At 41.4% G+C, this 20,660-nt stretch overlaps 1 protein-coding gene and 1 pseudogene across 2 annotated transcripts in view; both read right to left on the reverse strand.

Moving 5' to 3' along the window:
- Positions 1-20,660, reverse strand: part of NUP214 (nucleoporin 214) — a 179,739-nt gene that overhangs the window by 80,437 nt on the left and 78,642 nt on the right. For both annotated transcript variants that reach the window (XM_073630314.1, XM_073630313.1), the window contains exons 20-22: positions 18,054-18,142; positions 14,353-14,436; positions 13,025-13,306 (exon numbers count right to left, since the gene is read on the reverse strand). In XM_073630314.1, the coding sequence (XP_073486415.1) occupies positions 13,025-13,306; positions 14,353-14,436; positions 18,054-18,142 (455 nt within the window). The remainder of the gene's footprint in view (positions 1-13,024; positions 13,307-14,352; positions 14,437-18,053; positions 18,143-20,660) is intronic.
- LOC141146360 (5S ribosomal RNA) lies at positions 9,277-9,395 on the reverse strand (annotated as a pseudogene).

The raw sequence follows: 20,660 nt of genomic DNA on the forward strand, positions 1-20,660 counted from the left end.
CCGATTGTCCTGAGCGCCTCCCACCAAAAGCCTCTACAGACACTGGGCGATTATAAGATAGCCTCAATATCAGGAAATGCAGATATGCAAGGAAAGAAAGAATCCAATAGTATGATATTGTTTCTTTGGGTGTTTTTAATGGCAAATGCTGCATACACAAATTCCTTACAGGTAAACAGTCTATAAAAGCAATCGCGCATGCAATTTGTACTGTGCACAGTGATTTGATATCACGTGTGGCACTTTATATGTTGTTGCACTTTACAGTATAACGTGTGTTTTTTTTTATGCATTGTGTTGGTTATACAGTCAGGTCCATAAATATTGGGACATCGACACAATTCTAATCTTTTTGGCTCTATACACCACCACAATGGATTTGAAATGAAACGAACAAGATGTGCTTTAACTGCAGACTTTCAGCTTTAATTGGAGGGTATTTACATCCAAATCAGATGAACGGTGTAGGAATTACAACAGTTTGTATATGTGCATAAATCAATAATGGTCCCGCGCTACAGCAATAAAGATAAAGTGCAAAAAGTGCCAAATAAATATGGTTAATAAGTGGTGTCCAATTAATGAACTAGTACATAGATCCAGGGGCATCAAAAAATAAAAGTCAATGTGGTGATTATCTCCTATTCAGGCATTTTTATAATTATGTCCAAATGCTCCTCCAAAGTAGGTTAAACAAACCTCACATCTTAAGGCTGAGAGGTATATAATCCCATCAATGAGCTCACAGAACTCTCACCTTAATTTCTTGAATCAACAACATATATTTTTGTAAAAGAATCTGTTCCGCTATTCCGATATCTACCACCAGGGTGTCCTCCGTTCCAATTTATGTTATACTTGCATGGAAGCTTCAAATCCACATCCTCGTAATGTTCTCGTCCCTCCTGGAGAGTGTTCTTGATCTGGCCAACTGTTGTGAAGGGCGTTTTCTTCACCAGGGAAAGAATTCTTCGGTCACTCACCACAGTTGTTTTCCCTGATCTTCCGGGTCTTTTGGTGTTGCTGAGCTCACCGGTGTGTTCTCACTTTTTAAGGATGTTCCAAACAGTTGATTTGGCCACACCTAATGTTTTTGCTATCTCTCTGATGGGTTTGTTTTGTTTTTTCAGCCTAATGATGGCTTGCTTCACTGATAGAAACAGCTCTTTGGATCTCATATTGAGAGTTGACAGCAACAGATTCCAAATGCAAATAGCACACTTGAAATGAACTCTGGACCTTTTATCTGCTCCTTGTAAAGGGGATAATGAGGGTATAACACACACCTGGCCATGGAACAGCTGAGCACCCAATTGTCCTATTACTTTTAGGTGGGAGGCACATATACAAACTGTTGTAATTTCTACACCGTTCACCTGATTTGGATGTAAATACCCTCAAATTAAAGCTGAAAGTCTGCAGTTAAAGCACATCTTGTTCGTTTCATTTCAAATCCATCGTGGTGGTATATAGAGCCAAAAAGATTAGAATTGTGTCGATGTCCCAATATTTATGGACCTGACTGTATATGCATTCTTCTTCTTTTTTTTGGCTGTATTACTATTGCACATTAGTTAAAGCTGGTATTGCACATTTGCACTTTACAGATATCACATGCTACACATGCATTGTGTCATCTCAAATCACATCATTTTTAGCGCTGCACTTTACATTTTCTATTTTGGTTTAGTGCCCAATAATAGGATTTTTATAACAGCTTATCTATAAAATCATTTTCTTTTGAAGTACATCACGGAACACAGAGCCATTGTAATTACTATGTGGGTTATAATCCACCTACAGGTGCTGGACACTGGCACACCCTAACCAGGAAGTTGCCTCCCTATATAACCCCTCCCATACTGGGAGTATCTCAGTTTTGTAGCAAAGAAATACACGTGTATACTAGAAAGAGGGGCAGGACCTCTGTGTCCCGTGATGTACTTCAAAAGAAAAGGATTTTACAGGTAAGCTGTTATAAAAATCCTATTCTCTTTAATGGTACATCACGGGACACAGAGGCATAGTAATTACTATGGGGGAGGTCCCAGAGCAATGCCAACTAAGGGGAGGGAGTGTCAGGAAGATCCTGCCAGAAACAGGCATCCTGAACTTGCTGTTGCGCGATCGCACACGTATGTGCGCGCCCATTACCACCAGACGGGCTATTTAAACCAGACTATCACACTGGGACTTTGCTGTCTGCTCTACAGCGTTACGTGTGTCTTGATTCCTGAAACCCTGTTCCAGTACTTTACCCAGCTTGCTTCCGACCATCCCTGTCATCCGCCTGCATCCGACCCCGGCTTGTCTGACTTCTCTTCTGCCTGCTCCTCCGGTACCTTTATCCGTCAGCCTGATTACCGAACCGGCTTGTTTGACCCTCCAGCTTCCAGCCTGCTGTTCAGTACCAGTCTGTGGTCCAGTTCCAGTATCCTGGTTCCAGCTTCCAGCCTGCTGCCCAGCTCCTGTCTAAGGCCCTTCTATACAGTGTTTCCTGAACTCCAGACCTACCTCCTGCTGTTGATCCTGCCAGGCACTCGTGCCACTCTTGACTCCTGTGCCTCCTATTCATCCTACCAGGGCCTCGAGTCGGAGCCGCAAGAGAGGCCATCCCCTGCAGATCGGCTCATCCACTAGGTACGTGACAGGGAGACACAACCAAAGTAGGGCACCATGAGAACAGAGGATTTATATTGCTGCCTGCAGTACACTGCGCCAAAAGGCAACATCCTCATGTCATTTTACATCCACCAGAATCTGGTAAATGTATGGATTGAAGACCAAGTTGCGGCCTCGCAGAATTGAGCCATGGAGGCTTGGTGATGCACTGTCCACGAAGCTCTAATAGCCCTAGAGGAGTGCGTTTTGATTTGAGAGGGTGAAATCTACCTCTTTAAACCATAAGCTTGAACGATTACTTGTCGAATCTATTTAGAATAGTAGATTTCGATGCTGCCTGTCCTCTTTTAGGACCTTCAGGCAACACGAACAAAACATCCGTTTTCCAAATCTGAGGAATCGCCTTTAAGTAGACTTTGACTCCTCTCACCACATCAAGAGAATGTAGCAATTTTTCTTCCAAAGAACAGGATTCTGGAAAAATGAAGGTAGAACAATATCCTGGTTTAGATAAAAACCTGATACTACCTTTGGAAAAAAGGTAGGATGAGGACGCAATACTACCTTATCCTTGTGAATAATAAAAACATGGCTCTTTACAAGAAAAGACCAGCCAATTCTGATACCCTTCTTGCAGCGGATATGGTTACCAGAAAAAAAATTGTTTCCTTGTCAAAAAGGACCAAGGGAATATGTCGTATCGGGCCAAAAAAAGGCTGTTTTGTAATGCCGACAAAACTAAATTCAAGTTCCAAGGGTTCAGGGGTTACCTAACCGGAGATTAAGCCGTGTTACCCCCTGAATAAAGTTATGAACCAAAGAATGCGAAGCAAGTGGTCGTTGAAATACCAATAAGGCCGAGACTTGTCCTTAGAAAGCACCCAAGGCCAGCTTTATTTCTCACCCCATCTGCAGAAAGTCAAGGACTCCATCTTTGACCCATTTCCTGGGGTACAGCTCCTTGTTTCACACCAGGAGACATGTTTCCCAGACTCCATAATATATAATTATGGAGGACGGCTCCCTTGCATTAACCAAGGTAGAAAACTACTGAACCTAACAGCTCACGCTTCTTCAGAGTGGTTTCAATAGCCAAACCGTTAAATTTAGAGTTTATAAAGTAGGATGGAACTCCGGACCTTGCGAGAGAAAGTCTGGCCCTACTGCCATCTTTACGATTTCTGCATACCAAGATTTCCTGGGCCCCACTGGGGGTCACAAGAATCAACGACTTCCCTTCCTGCTTGATCCTGCGAAGAAGTCGTGGACGCAGGCAGAATAGGAGGGAATGCATATAATCAGTGAGAACCGATTCCACAGGAATAGCAAGGCATCTGTTCCGCATGCTAGCGGATCCTTTGTTCTTGACACAAAGTTGTCGATTACTTTGTTGAACCTGGAGACAAACAGATCTATGTCTGGGATCCCCCATCTTTAACATATTGACAGTAAGATATCGGGGTGAGGGAACCATTCTCCCGGGAACAACTGCTGGCGACTCAAGGAGTCCGCCTGCCAATTTTCTATTCCTAGAATGAAGACTGCCGATAGGCAAAGTTAATTGTTTTTTGCCCAAGATAGGATATGATTCATCTTTCTCTGGGCCGCACAACTTCTTGTGCCCCTTTGGTGATTAATATAGGCCATTGCTGTGGCACTGACGGATTGAATCCCAGCAGAACAATACCGTAAACTGAACTGTTGTAATATGTTCACCGATTTATGTGGGACATTGTTGTGTGTATGTACACATGCAGTCAATGTTGACCGAATGGTTGATTTGTCCAACTGAATTTTAACATAGCAAGGGAACAAGCTGAAGACTCTTTGATGTGTTAATCATATGCAAGTCTATTTGAACATTTCAAAGGGTATTCAGGTGGTATGTTAATCTAATCTAATTACATATATCTAAAGAGGACTTGTTGATGTTGATATGCGGGAGTGCAAATTGGGGCGGTTTATAACTGCAACTGTTCACGGCTGGGGGTTGTTGTCTGTTTGAAAGACTAAAGCTAAATTGAAAGGCCAATCAAATTGCTCAGCCATTCAATGCCTGGTGAATATAACACGGCATTCAGTCTATAGGTTTTGTAAGTAAGTGAGGCTTGTATGTGTATGAGTGGGGCTTGTCTGTGCATGGCTGGGAACGCACAGGCCTAGGAGATGGGTTTCTGAATTATATTTCCTCTGTCGGATTTCTTTGTCATCTGTGGACTTTGGACTTTGTTCTGTGTTGGAAGTCAATAAAGTGCATCTCTCTGGAAGAATTGGGTTGCTGCGGAAGAGTACTTACATCATCATCATTATAATAATACTTACTTATTAATCATTATCTATACACCCAATATACATTAATATACCCGATCACTACACTGGTGCCGTGACTGTGACCAGAAGAGCATTTTCGGACTTAGTAACAGAAGTCGGTGGTGACAACAATCCTGTGAGGTGGACAGAAGTCTGATGAAGAACCAAGAGCTGTGCTGTGACTCTAATGTCTGGAATGTCTGGTTGTGACATAAGAGAGTCTGATCTACAAATTTAAACAAGTTGGGAACCCCAGAATTATTCTCTGGAGACTGGAAACAACAAAAAAAGGACTGTGTCGTGTACCAGAAGACCTGAACTGGAATCTGAAGGAGTAACTAATGCGGTGAGTAAAATATTTCCTTTTTTTTAATTATTAGTAATATAGTCAAAATGCTTACTCAGTGTGAAGCTAGTGTCAGTTCTGATAAAGTTAACAGATGGGTATTAAAATGTATTAAGCGCCATGGCGGTCCTTATGAAATTCCAGAAAAATGTAAGCAGACATGGACGATGATGAAGGAATTTTTAGAGAAAAATGTTTTTGATAGCAAAATTTCAGAAAGTAAAAGAAAAGGTTGTATTATACAGGGCTTGTTATCTTGCTGTTTAACAATGGAAAGTTCTTTGAATTATAAGGTTGAGGAAATTACCCAGTTACAGAAGGCAGTTGATAATAGCAACAATGTTTGTGAGAGGTTACAAAACCAATCAGACACTGAGACAGTAAATTTAAAATTGCATGCGGTTACGATTGGGGAAGCTTTAATTGAGAAATCTAAACGTTGTGATGAATTATCAGAGGAAAATGAGAGATTAAAATTAAGAATTATGGAATTAGAGAAGAGATCTCAGGAATGCAGATATGCATCAAATCTTGGATTCAGCAATCTGCAGCAAACAGAACCTCATATTAAATCTGATAATGCATTACCAGCTGCCCCCACTGTGACTACCACAGTTTATAACAATAATAATAATACAGGTGAAGTTCAGCTTGTAATGAAGCCTTTGGAATCAAAATTATTAGACGCAATTCTTAAAGAAATAGGAATGGTTCCATACCATGATTTAAACAGATTTTTAAAATGGTTTTGTGACGTGCAGCAAGTCAGAGATATGTACAATCTCAACCCATCTGACTTAGAAAGAGTTTTGCAACATTCTGTAGGAAGTGGTCTTTGGATGAGAATTAAACAAATCTGTATTCAGCCTCTGAGGACAAGGGACATATTACTGGAATTATTATGTGTTTTGTATGGTGTACGTTCTGATGTTACTATTCATGGAAAGATCCAACAAATGCAAAATGAATCCCCCTATGAATTGTCACACAGGATAGCAACTATTATGGAATTATTGGTCGGTAATAATCTTGCATTTGAGCGTGGTGGCTTGATACATATGAGTATGTTTCTAGATGCGTTGCATGAAGATATCAAACAAAATATTTTATTAGTTACCCCAAATCCTCATGATTTAAAAGACATATTGTTGAGAGCAGACCATTTATGGAGAAAGTCAAATGAGCAGGCTGTCAAAATTGATTTAGCCACATTGTTTAGGACAAATACTGAACATAAAGATCAGAAGATATTATCCTATGATAACACTCAGAGAGGACACTCCGGGTCAAACATAGGTGATATTAATATGAAAAACAGAGCTGACCAAAATAATAATAAGAAAAGGTCCAAGACTTGGATACCGTTCTCTCAGTTAAAACATAAATATGACCAGCTGAAAATTGAGTATGACAAGATGAGAGAGGAACGTGATACATTATTACAGCAGTTGAAGGGGGTACAGGGTGTCATGAATGTACAAGATGTATATTCTCCAGATCTGTTTTTGAATGCAGATGACACTTCTCTAGCAGTGGGGGTGAATTAGCTCCAAACTGTAAACGTGTAAATAATGCTTTGTTTTAACTTCAATGTTTAAGGACCTTGCTAATTAGTTTTGTTGGAGAGTTTTGTTTTTCAGGGATGTCTGAAGATGCTTGCATGTGAATAGCAGAAGTCTGAAATTGAATAGTGGTGGAGAATTATGGGAGAAATGCTGAATAGACAATATATCACTATACATGGAATTATAAAGCATTCATGGACTCTCTCGAAATTCATCAAGCAATGGACCTTTTTTTCTTTTTTCTTCAACGCCCTAATTTTTTTAATTTTTCTCCCTTTTCCTGATATATTTTGCTTTTCATTTTTTATTTTTGTTTGTTTTATTTCTTGAACTTTATCTTAAAACCAAAGAGAGGCATTTTAACCTAAAATAATTTTCATAACATCTGTACATATTACATAATGCGTATTGATCAATATATTTGACATCTAAGGTGAGATGCTGCACAATGGCTTGGCATAGCATAAATTATAGTATGTTGGGTGGTTTTCATAAATTTATAAGAGGGGTGAGTGAAATTCATCACTCTAGTCATGATTTGAAACTTTGTTGATTCAGTTGTTTATAATATGCTAAAGGCTATGACATATATGGATGGAAAAGACCTTTCTACCTTTCATGGTGAAGATACTGGCAAGAATTTCCACTGCCGCTTTGTCTGGATAGAAGATCTGATAAACACTGATGACTCTATCTGAACCATCGTGTGGGGGTATATGTATATGTTGGTGTACCATTCAAGTGTAATTATGGACTGAATGATCCAAGTAACTGCTCTATTGGATGCAATGAGGGGTCGGCCTACAGCAAATTACAAAAGCAAATTGTGGCTGGCAATCAACAAATTCTGGTACTTGACAGGTACACAACCCGGTCATCTTTGTTCAAATTGAGGAAATGGAAAGAAGCAGATGTGAATTGTAAAATGCTTGCAAGATGGACTCATGAATGTCAAGTGCAAGAAAATAGTTTAAAGCACAGTTTTTACTGCCATATCCAAACCTTTTGACCTTGAAAGTGAGTGCTGGTACATTGATGGTTCTTCTTACTATAAAGATGAAAGTAGAGTGTTTGCGTAAAAGCATCTTTAAAAATGAAAAGCTTGAGCCTGGAGATGAGAGAATCCTGGACATGTGGATTGGAGTTCCCAGAGCATACCAAGTTTACGTTCAGTGAGATGGTGAGAGATGTGAGAAAGTCAGACCGAAGAATGGACTGTGTCATCAGCTCGTCTTTGCGCAATATTCAAGATCTTGATGTGATATAATAAGGCCTAACAGCTATATGGGCTACTGACGTTTACCAAATCCTTTTCTAGTCATGGTCTAAAAGTTATATTATCTAATAACTGTTTCATGGGGATATTTTAGAGGCTGGCGAAGAGAGATGTAACCAGTTTCAACTTCATATTTTATATGAGCCATTGTAAAGCATCCAGTACCTTAAATCGTACTGATATTTTTTGTTGTTTGATTTATGGGTCAGTTCTAGTAGTTAGAACCGACCCAAGTGGGGGTATATGTTGTAATATGTTCACCGATTTATGTGGGACATTGTTGTGTGTATGTACACATGCAGTCAATGTTGACCGAATGGTTGATTTGTCCAACTGAATTTTAACATAGCAAGGGAACAAGCTGAAGACTCTTTGATGTGTTAATCATATGCAAGTCTATTTGAACATTTCAAAGGGTATTCAGGTGGTATGTTAATCTAATCTAATTACATATATCTAAAGAGGACTTGTTGATGTTGATATGCGGGAGTGCAAATTGGGGCGGTTTATAACTGCAACTGTTCACGGCTGGGGGTTGTTGTCTGTTTGAAAGACTAAAGCTAAATTGAAAGGCCAATCAAATTGCTCAGCCATTCAATGCCTGGTGAATATAACACGGCATTCAGTCTATAGGTTTTGTAAGTAAGTGAGGCTTGTATGTGTATGAGTGGGGCTTGTCTGTGCATGGCTGGGAACGCACAGGCCTAGGAGATGGGTTTCTGAATTATATTTCCTCTGTCGGATTTCTTTGTCATCTGTGGACTTTGGACTTTGTTCTGTGTTGGAAGTCAATAAAGTGCATCTCTCTGGAAGAATTGGGTTGCTGCGGAAGAGTACTTACATCATCATCATTATAATAATACTTACTTATTAATCATTATCTATACACCCAATATACATTAATATACCCGATCACTACATGAACGTTCAGGCCCTCAGGACCAAGTGCTCTGCCTGAATTTCTAAAATGTTAATGGGCAAGGCCATTTCTGATCTGGGCCACTTCTCTTGGACAGTTGCCTCTTTCAGGACTGATCCCCAACCTAAACAAAAAAAGATTGGCATATGTTGTTACTATTTCCCAGGTAACTGAAGGAAGGATTTTCCCCTTTGCAGATTTTTGAATATTAACCATAAACGGAGGCTCCAGAGCACCCATCCTACAGCACCTGGTATTTCCAGGAGATCTTTCATCCGGGTACCAACCAGGCTCAACCCTGCTTAGCCTCAAAAATCAGACGAGATTGGGCGCTATCAGTGTGATGTGGCCGTAGGCTTTGGAGTCAGACACATTGGGAATGTAGAGCTTGAACCTTTTGTTTCAAGACGATAGGATACTGTTTTGCAGCAGTCTTGATGAAACTGAGCATAAGGAAGGACCTCGAATGAAGCCACCATCTTTCCCAACAACCTCCTGCAAAGTGGAATAGGAGAAATTCATCTTGCTTCGATCACCTAAATCAGTTCCTTTATGGCGCTTACCTTTACCCTTTTCTGGGTCTACCTATGATCAGACCCAAGTATTTTAGCCTTCTTCATGGTTTTAAAGAAGATTTCTCCCAGGTTGGGAATCCGACCTAGATATTCCAGGTAGTCGAATGTGCTGACCATACTTTGGTCTAAGCGGGCTACAGACTGGTCTATCAAGAACAGATCGACTAGTTAAACCATAATCGTTATACCTTGGGCCCTCAATCTGGCTAGAAGAGGAGCCAGAACCTTTGTACTCGAGGTGCAGTAGCTAGATCGGAAAGCAGAGCTACACACTGAAAATGAAGGTTTTCCACTTTGAAAAGTAGATATTACTAGTGAGCGAGGAACTAGACATATGCAGATATGCATCTTTGACGTTGATTGACGCCAGAAGTTCTCCTCCTTGTAGGATGGAGAGAACGGATTGGATTGACTTCATGCAAAAAAAAGAGTGGTTATATTCAGGAACTGAATTTAGATCTTTGAGATCCAGAATGTTCATTTGGATTTAACTAAACCCCAACCTCTGCTTACATGGGGGCCACCATGGACACTTTTTGCCAAAAGATGGTTCAGTGCTTGAGAGAAAGACTTTTTCTCTGGATCCTTAGGAACGTTTGATCTGAGAAAAGGATGAGACGGAAAACTCTTGGAACTCCAGTTTGTACCTTGGAGCTATTGAGGAAGTCCCCCATTCGTCTTGACACTCCTTCTGCCAGATCCCTGAGAACTGCAGAAGAATTCTCCCTATTGAGCAAGCGGGGGTACCATCTCATAAGGAGGCTTCAGTATCTTGTAGGCTTCCTCCCCCAAGACTTCTTTTGACCCTGGTGTTAACCCTGAAGATTAACTTTTGAAACTGACGGCGGAAGCCGTCGTACTGCCTGGAGGCTGATGCCCCTGGCACAGAAGTAGGAGCTTTGAAACGAAAATACATTTATTCACTTAAATGGCAAAAGGGGTACTTTTTCACTAGAATTCTTTGGATATATTATCCAAAATATCCCCAGATAGCTGTTTCACCGCAAAAAGGAAAACTAGCCAGGAGCTTCTTGCGTGACGCTTAGCGAAGGGCGCAAGGCCTAAGGTTAGAATCTGTCATAGCAACTATTGCAAACAAAAAGCTGCCTCCTGGGCCTGCTGAGCAGGATAACCTTGAACACCTGTTTAAACTGGTCTCTCAACGACTAACCAATTACTGCCAGCGCAGGCTGAGACATTCAATCTGCCAGAAAAAAAGTGTTTTTTTTTTTTTTTGTTTTTTAAAATAGGAATTCCAACCTTTCAACCGTTGGATCTCTAAGTATTTGAGTATTGTCTGCCGGACAAGTCAAACTTATTCACAAAGGATATAGTATCGTCAATTGCCGATATACCCTACTTAGTGAATTTTCTCTACCATAGGATAAAGTGTGGAAACTTTTTAGAAAATAATGCTTATCTGGGTGATCCTCCAGATACAAATAAACTTTTCCAAAAAAGAATGGACAGGAAAAAGCATGCACAGCTTGAGGAGGCTGTAGCGAACCCAAACACTCAGTTAAGGGTACATAAATGTGGAGCGGATCATTCAGCAAGAAATTGTACCATCAATCTTACAGATTGTGAAAGCTGACTCTCCTGCATTTGACACCTCAGAAGAGTCATCAGCCTCACCACGGTCCCCCGAGGTAAGCCGTCTTTTCCTGCCCCTAGTTCCTCAGTTTGAGGGTCCTAGGAAAATGGAAGAGAACCTGTCGCATCTTGACCACACTGGGATGCGATTAAAGTTGCTAAACTTTTTTTTTTTACTACCATGGCTGAGGAAAAAGAGATCTTTAGTAAAACGAACAGGGACTGCAGTGTTGAAAACAGTTGCAAACATTTCATGGCCCCGATGCTCTGGGGAGGATGCCATTTGTAGAGTAGGCTTTCCAGAGCTTGAACGAGACCCTTTTAGCTCTTTTTTGGGGGGGGGGTTTCAACCCCCCTTCTGACCGTAGCCTGATGCACAAAGCAGAGGTACCACCAGAAGAAATTGCATCCATTGCTTGAGCAATAGTCCAGCCCTGCCGCTGCTATTAATGCTCAGCCTGATGCAATAGTAAATGTGTCACCAAACCTCTTTCATGCCCCTCTACGCTCGTGTCCCTCCCTCAGCCTGCAGCAGTAATAATGGTGTTTTAAAAAACACATTCCCATGCTGGACCTAGGAGAACGCCAACGCTGTGCTAAGCTCCGCCCCCTCCATCGCCTTCGGTCCCCGCCTTTGTTTTTCTGTTTAAAAAAAAAAAGAGCTTTCCCGCGCAAGCGCAGGCCTCTGATCCTACAGGATCATCATGTGAGGGGAAAAAAATGGCGAGGAGAGAGAAGAGAAAGAGAAGCGCTTACAGACAAATCCTCATTTCTTCAGACACGAGGCCCGGGTACCATTTAATTAGGCCTAAAAGACCCTTTGAATGGATCCAGCTGCATAGCTAGCCCCAGCAAGGATTGCTCCAGTGGAGCTTAGCACAGCACATCTTTACTCGTGACCAACACCTTAGACACTGGCGAAACAACTGAGATACTCCTGGTATGGGAGGGGTTATATAGAGAGGCAACTTCCTGGTTAGGGTGTGCCAGTGGCCAGCACCTGAAGGTGGACTATAACCCGTATAGTAATTACTATGGCTCTGTGTCCCGTGATGTACAATTAAAGAAACCTGGGTTATAGTGTTCAGCTGCTGTCTTATTTTGACCTTTACTCATTTACTATAATTTCATACATACAATAGATAAGAAACAGCTGAAAACTCACCAGTTTCTAGGGGCAACTTTTTTATTTTGCTTTACTATACATAAGGCTCAAGATGACCACCTGAATACTGTTAATATGGCTGAGAAAAAAAAAAAACTTTTGGCCAAATTACATGCTATGCTTTTAAGACCAGTTCACACCACATGCAGTGCAGTGCATTTTTTTTCTTCAAAAACACACATAGTTTCCAATGGCGTAGTTCACACCAGTGTGCTCAATTCCAGGACATTTCAGAAAACAAAAGTAGAACATGCTGCCCTTTTCCTACACTGGACTGTACAGGAATGTGGTAAAACGCATAAAAACGCACTGGAACACATCAAAAAAGGACCGGACGTCAGTACAGTAAAAAAAAAAAAAACCCAGGAATAAAGCATCTGGAATGCATCCAGAAATGCAACAAAAATGCACTGGAACGCATCAAAAATGTGTATGCAGAAACGCATCCAGAACTGATCTGGAGCGTGTTTTTGTGGTGTAAACCAACCCTAATAGTAGGATTTCCAAAAACAGTACAATGCACCAGCATCCCCTTATATACAGTACATTAGAAGTGGCATGAATAAGCATGAGAAGATTATGACCACCTAATAAATATTAAACTATTTTGCTCATTAAGGATTTAAGAAATTGGATGACTATTTTTGACTCACGGGTGCTTGTAATTGGACCAATTTGAGACTGAGATTTTCCAAATGGAAGCGATGGTGTTCCAAAGCCTGGCTGCATAGATGCGGTACGTGTCACTGGGGCGTGGCGCACAGTTCGGACAGCAGATAGCTCTGGTGGTGGAGTCTCTTGTTTAAATGCCTCGTGTTGTGGAGGTGCCTGCATCTCTTCATTATCTGCTGCCTCAGATAGAGAAGATGTTGAGCTTACATCATCCAAGTCTTCATAGTAACTCGCGGCCAGGAATGATGACCGACAAAGGTTGGCTAAAATTATAAAACACAAGACCAATTATTTATAAATGTAAAAAGAAAATATATTGGGATTTTGCATGTATCCAGACTGTTAATTCATAAAAATATTTTTTTTTTATTGCCACATATTTTAACACATTTAAAATGACAGACAAATGTTTAAATAAGTGATCATAGCAACAACTTGAGTATAGTATTCTAATATTCCAACATGTTTCCAGACACTCTTCTTCAAGGAAACAGAGAAGGTAAGAAGATCACTGAACATTGATAATAAAAAACACATTGCGCTATGGGAACGCCCACTCACTACCATGCAGCAGGCCCAGGGACATCTTGCTTGACAAGCTCACAGATGCCACTCTTCAAAGATATACAAGCCATTCTACTATAAAAAGGTCGCAGGCTGGGGTAAGATATGAAAGTCAAAAGTTGTGCCGCAAATTGCATGGATTAATGCCCTTGGATTATAATGCTGCCTCTGTCAGATACCAAAAAATCATCAGACATTTCCAAGCATTAAAAAAAAAATAAAAATAAAAAAAAAAATTTTGGGAAACAAATAAAATTGCTGATGTTTATAGTACACTCTTTCATATGAAACACTGCTCACGAGTCTGGTACACACAGTCTACAGGTAGTTTGGTGAGGCTGGTTAAAGATTTTCCAGTATGCTTCTTCTGATCTATCTTTAATTCCTATTGGAAGAGGGAACAATCTTTCAATTTCAATACTGTAGACAAGATGTTTGAAAGCAGCTAACTTGGAGGGAAAGGCCCATAACCCTATCTGACCTGCAAGCCTGTCATACCTTAAGGTGGCCATGGACCAAACTTAGTATCTTTGAGAAGTCTGCAGAATAGACAAAACACTATGAATGGCTAATCCCAGAAAGAAAAATTAAGTGGCCTGGGATGTTTTTCTACACATGCTGTACTGACATATAGAGATCTGTAACCATTTACTGATGTTATAGAAGAGCTTCTGAGCACAATGCAATGTTTTCTCTTTGGTGGTCACAAACCTTCCTGTGCCAAAAAGCAAAAGTAAGTTGTTACCTGGAGCAAGTGATCTAACCACTGGCGGTTTCCTGTTGGCCAGAAAATTTCTCAGCTGGTTCAGCTTTAATTTTGATATCTTGGCTGCAAGAAAACACAAAATTCATGCAATAAATATAAAGTACTGAAGTCAAACCACTAAAATTGTAAAACAAGATAAAAGGCAGCCTATGTGCTTAGCAAGTTTCCCTTAAAGTATATGTAGACTCGGAATCAGGAAATAGTATTTAGTTTGCTGAAGAACTGTGCAACAAAGTACTGCATTTTTTATCAATAAAATAGAAGAATGGTGGCATTATTAATAATTTTCTTTGCAGGGATGATTTTGATTCCAATTTTAATTTACATATTTATTATTAAAGAGGTTGTAAACTCTTGGACCTCTCCCCTCCACCAAAAAAAAAATCCCTGTAAGACAAAGGCATAATGAGCTAGTATGCATCGCATATTAGCTCATTATGAAATACTTACCTTAGAATGAAGCCCTCCAGCAGCGTCCGCACACCGCTGAGACAGTTGACATCTTCCCCGGTGTTTCTTCGGGGTTCACAGTCTCCGGCGCTGTGAGTGGTTGCAGTCTCGATTGCGTGACTCCTGCACATGCACGCGGGAGCCACCGGTCACGGCACAGGGCTCTGAAGAAATGGCACAGGCAGCCGTTCCTTCAGAGTGTATGCATCAGTGATTTCACTGGCTGCATGTACAGTAAATATCTCCTAAACAGTGCATGTTTAGGAGATATTTACACTACCTATAGGCAAGCCTTATTTTAGGCTTACCTATAGGTAAAATTCAGTAGTGGCGTTTACTTCCTCTTTAATATTATGGCAATTCAACCAACACCATGAAAAATATATATAAAATAATTTTGGATAAAAACAGGAAGAATTAGAACTACAGTCAGGTTTCTATTATTGCCAGGAACATTTCACTTAACTTGCCTTTGTCACTGGGACAGGAATTGGTAAGAAGCTCTTCAAGAGTGGAATCAACAACAATAAAAGCATTTCTTTTTTTTTTTTTTTTTTTTTAATAAGCTGGAAAAGGTTAGAACTAGAGATTTTTTTATGCTATTAGTCTCCAAATTTAGGAGAGATGTCTAATTACTACCTATTATTTCACCAGGACAGAAATAGTGGAAAACTTCCACAGTAGGGACAGAGAGCAATAAACACCTTTCCAGTTCTATTGAATTGGCTGTTTGCCTGTTAAAGCCAGAGACTGTGAAGCAGGGTGTAACAGAGGGTCCTCAAATAGCAGATCCAGTCTGTTGGGGAAGAGGGCAGTGCTCTTTTGCAAGAAGTCTAAGTATGTCTGTGTACCAGGTTCTTCTGGGCCAGTTTGGCATCAGAAGAATCATTGTCTTTCATACTCGCTCTATTTTGTGGAGCAGGCGAGGTAGAATGCTTAGTGGAAGGAAAGCATAAACTAGACTGAACTGAGACCAGGGGATTACTAGGGAATCTGAAGCCAAAGCTAGAGGATCCCTGGTTCTGGATACAAACAGAGATAGCTTGCGGTTGTATCTGGAGTCCCTTGTTTTTTTGCATATCAGATTGAACAGATCTGGATGAAGAGGCCATTCCCCTTGGTCCAGGCGTGGCGGCTGAGAAGCTACCTGCTAACTGTCCACTCCTGGGATATGGTTTGCAGATTAGCTGGTCAGTGAGTTTTTGCCCGTGTTAGAATCTGGTTTGCTTTCTTCAAGGCTGCCAGGGTCCTTGTGAACCCTTGATGGTAGATATAGGCCACTGTGATGGCATTGTCTGACTGCACCTGAGCTCTAAAATGTTGATGGGGTGTTTGACCTCCTCCTGACTACTAGAAGAATCCTCTTCAGCCTAACAAACTTGCATCTGTTAGAACCTTTCAATTGTAGGGGAGGAAGGATTGATGTGGTGATTTGCCACTATTTGGTGGATAGCAGAATGGGTATATCCACGGAAAGTGCCTGCTTTTTCCATGCTGATAGAATGTTTAGTTGGAAAGTTCTTGAATGGAATCGGGCAAAGGGTACTGTCTCGAAAGAGGACGCCATTAGGCCTAGAACTTTAATGGCAAATTTCACTATGGCATTTCTTTTGGATCTCAGTTGTTGAAAATGAGCTCTTCGGGCCATTTCACACTAGGTCGGTGACCAGAGTTTTTTCGCACAGGAAAACGGCAGTTACTGCTAGGACATACAGAAAACAATTGTTTTCTTTGTGTTCTATTCACACTAAAATGCACCCTGAAGCTGTGCTGCAGTGATATGCGATAAATAAAGTTCATTAAAAAAAAAAAAAAAGAAAAGAAAGAAAAAAAGGGACCTGTGTGATGCACCGAATCTTGCACTACACCAATTCCTACTACCAGTCCACAGCAACTGGAACAGGCAGCTGCCGGGCAGTAAACCAATGTGGTTTTACCGTGTGCCAGCTGTCCGTTTATGTGTGAATGGGCCCTTAGAGAGAAAACTTTTTGTAAAAGAAAGACTTTTGCCTCAGACGCATCTAGAGTAAGACTCAGATACTCTAGGTTTGTGGATGGCTAAAGAGCAGATTTTTTTTTTTTTAAGTTGATCACCCAGCCACCAGCCATAGTCCTGACTCTGGGAGTGGAAGATTGGATGAAAGGCAGTGCGCCAAATTGAAAATGGTCATCTGCCACTGCAAAGCATAGAAAACACTGATGTGGTGGATAATGGAAACATGCAGATAGGCATTCTACGTGTCCACTGATGCCATGTGTTCCCTATATCTCTGACAGGCAATTACTGAACTTGCTGATTCCATACAAGATTTTGGAGAGTTAAAGAATTTGTTGAGAATTTTAAGTACAGGATAGGACAGATGCCTCTGTTGGACTTTACCGTGAACAGGTTTAAGTAGAATCACTTGAACATGTTTTGTTGTGGTACTGGTACAATGACCCCCTGGGACAAGAGGTGGTTCAGAGCCTTGTACAAATATGACTGTCCTTGTATAATCTTTGATTTGAAAGAAGAAGGTGGTGAAGCAGTAACCTTTGGAAACCACCGATTGCACCCACAGGTCTGGGTTGTCTGTGGTCCAGAGAGATGCAAACTGCGACAGATGTCCCTCCACTCTTAGGAGTGAGGGCGCTCCTTCATTGTGAAGAGGGCTTTGGGGAGGGCTTGGTAACCTATGTGGGCCAAGCCTTGTTCTAAAAGGATGGACTAAAGATTCAAAGTAAAATAATAAAACTAGTTAGCCAAGAGTGATTTTTCCATAAGGGAGTAGAGGTCCATCACTTTAGGACACTAGCAAAAACCTGAGGACTCAAGGAATAGGGAAGTGTTATGGAAAGGGGAGGGGGGGGGATGGCGCCCCAGGGGCGTGTCCTCAAAGGCTTTGCCAGTGTCCAATCACCTGAACATATTCAGCCTGTGTCCTGTACTGTACAAATAAGAGAACAAGGATTCTAACACCATGAGAACATTTTGACAATTTAAGCCACAGCCTATGTTGTCTTTATACAAATACGAGCCTGCAAACTAGCACAGGTTCAGTGTTTTCTTCCCAGACACCTTAAATACTATTCAACCAATGTACTGCAGGGGAGAATAAAACAAACTGGAAGAGTCAATTTTTTCTGAGTGTCAGGATTTCTGTTGGGAGCACATATGCTTATTGATGCCTTGTTTCACAGTGAAAAGTAAGTTAAAAAACACATAAAATGTAGTGAAGTTTGGTACTTACGCTGCTTTTTAGGTGAGGGCTGGGGCTTTGTCTCCAAAGCAGTTTTCGACATTGCAATTTGCAGGTTTTTTAGCTCTTCTTCAAATTGTCTAAGAATAGATATATATATATATATATATATAAATGTGATTTAATACAAATCATGCGCAAAAAAATTTCAGTGGTGTCTACAAACAAAAATAAATATCATAGGACATGTTAAAGCAGAACTGAACTGTGAAAGCTGTGCCCACAAAAAGGCAGGCGGGGGGCAAAGGTCTAGTCCCCGGTATTGCCTGTGGTCTCCCTGCACCTGCTCTATCCCCCATTGGTGTTTTACAATGCCTTGGTTTTAAGAGTGCATCCTAGTGTGGAGGTGGCTATCTTGCTAGAGGGAAGGATCTGTATTCTCATGTCAGAGCCTCAAGAAAGAAGATCAGTGAGCAGCACAAAAGTAACATCATCAAATCTTAGAGCAAATCTCTGAGACTAGCAGAAGCACAGTGCCTTAGATCTCACACTGCAGATATACAGATATAAGGCTCAAAGCACAGGAGTGCCTAGGTACTGCCACATATTAGTAAACAGACTGCTATTTTTCAGGAGGAATTGAAGACAAATCTTTAAGGGTACTGCTTAGAACTCTTTCACACCGGCGGACCGATCTGGTCCACCTGTGAGTTTCTTTAGGCGGACCCAAACAGGCCATCCATTGCCCTCTATGGAGCAGCGGATGTAAACTGACATGTGTCTGTTTACATCCGCCGACATCTGAACCGATTCGCTAAAAACAGACAGACAGACAGACAGATGGGGGACCCGTTCCTCATCCATCTGGTGGATCAGTTGACAGTCAGATGTGAATCGACAGGCGGTCCGTTTAAATCTGACCACCCATAGAGGAGAGCGGGCTCTGTCCGTGTCAACACTGCACAAGGACCTGCACCTGCACAAGCGGGGGATCAGCGGACAGATCCACTGGCAGAGTCTGCCCATGTGAAAGGACCCTGCGCTTAGGTTCCCGCATGTCTCCCGCAGGCAGTTCACACTTCCCTCTTGCGAACCGCTGCAGGTGTCAATATAATGTTAATGACAGCCCCAGATCGCAGTGCAAACTGTGGATTCAGACAGGAATGATAACACACATGCAATCCGATTCCAGTGCGGGAAAAAAAAAATTCCCTGCACCTGTTTTTGCTGCAAATCCAATGCGAGTTCAGCCATACAACTGTATGGCTGAACTCGCACTGCACAGACATTGCATGTGATTGGCACCTGCGGTGCGGGTGCCAATCACATGCGATGTCTGAGATCGCACGAGTGTGAACCTGGGCTTAGACCAAACAACACAAAATTCGTATTCTGGAAAAGATCAAGACAAAGTCATGACCTCAAAACAAAAGATTCCGTAGTTGTGCCTACAAAGTAGCCAAGAAATATCAATGAACTGTAAAGAGAATCTAAAATTCCTCCTAACCCCTGTGCAGGTCTGGTCTGCAGCTACCAGAATGAGGTTCTACCACTTTTTAAAAGGAAGTCACCAACTAAAAAGGCACAGAAAAATCAAGTATTTTAAATGCTTACTTATGCCACTCCTCCATTCCATAAATATGTTTTTTCATTGACTTGCAATGTACACCGATCAGCCATAACTTTATGACCGCCACCTAATATCAAGTAGGTCCCCTCCTTTTGCCGCCAAAACAGCCCTGACCCACTGAGGCATGGACGCCACTTGACCTCTAAAAGGTACGCTGTGGTATCTGGGACCAAGCCATCAGTAGCGGATCCTTTAAGTCCTGTAAGTTGCGAGGTGGGTTTTAATATTTCAGACTTGTTTTCTCAGCACATCCCACAGATGCTTGATTGTATTAAGATCATGAGATATTGGAGGCCAAGTTAACACCTCAAACTTGTTCTTGTGGTCCTCAAGCCTTTCCTAAACCATTTTTGCAGTGTGGCAAGGTACGTTATTCTGCTAAAAGAGGCCACTGGTATCAGGAAATACCATTTCCATGAAGAGGTGTACTTTGTCAGCAAAAATGTTTAGGTAGGTGGTTTGTGCCAAAGAAACAGCCACATGAATGGCAGAAACAAAGGTTTGCCAGCAGAAAATTGCTCAAAATATCACACTGCCTCCGCTGGCTTGCTTTCTTCCCATACTGCAATCTGGTGCCATCTTTTCCCCAGGTAAGCAATGCGCATACATTCAGCCATCCGCATGATGCACAAGACAACCTGAGTCATCAGACCAGGCCACCTTCCTCCATTGCTCTTTGGTCCAGTTCTGATGCTCACATGCTCATTGTCAGGGCTTTTGCGTGTAAACATGGATCAGCACGGGCACGCTGACCAGTAGGTGGTAATGCAGCCCCACACACAAATTGTGATGCCCATTTTTTCTGTTTTCAACACATCAGTTTCAGGGACAACATGTTTACTTGCTGCCTTATATATCCCACCAACTTTCAGATGCCATTGTAACCAGATAATAAATGTTATTCTCTTAACTTGTCAGTAATCAGATTATTATGGCTGATCAAAGTAACTCTGAAATTTCTAGCAAAATTGACTGCTTCAGGAAAGGCCATTACCCTAGCATAGCTCCCATGTAATTTCTGAGAGTGT

The sequence above is a fragment of the Aquarana catesbeiana genome, linkage group LG05 (assembly GCF_042186555.1).
Source record: "Aquarana catesbeiana isolate 2022-GZ linkage group LG05, ASM4218655v1, whole genome shotgun sequence".
Lineage (NCBI taxonomy): Eukaryota > Metazoa > Chordata > Amphibia > Anura > Ranidae > Aquarana > Aquarana catesbeiana.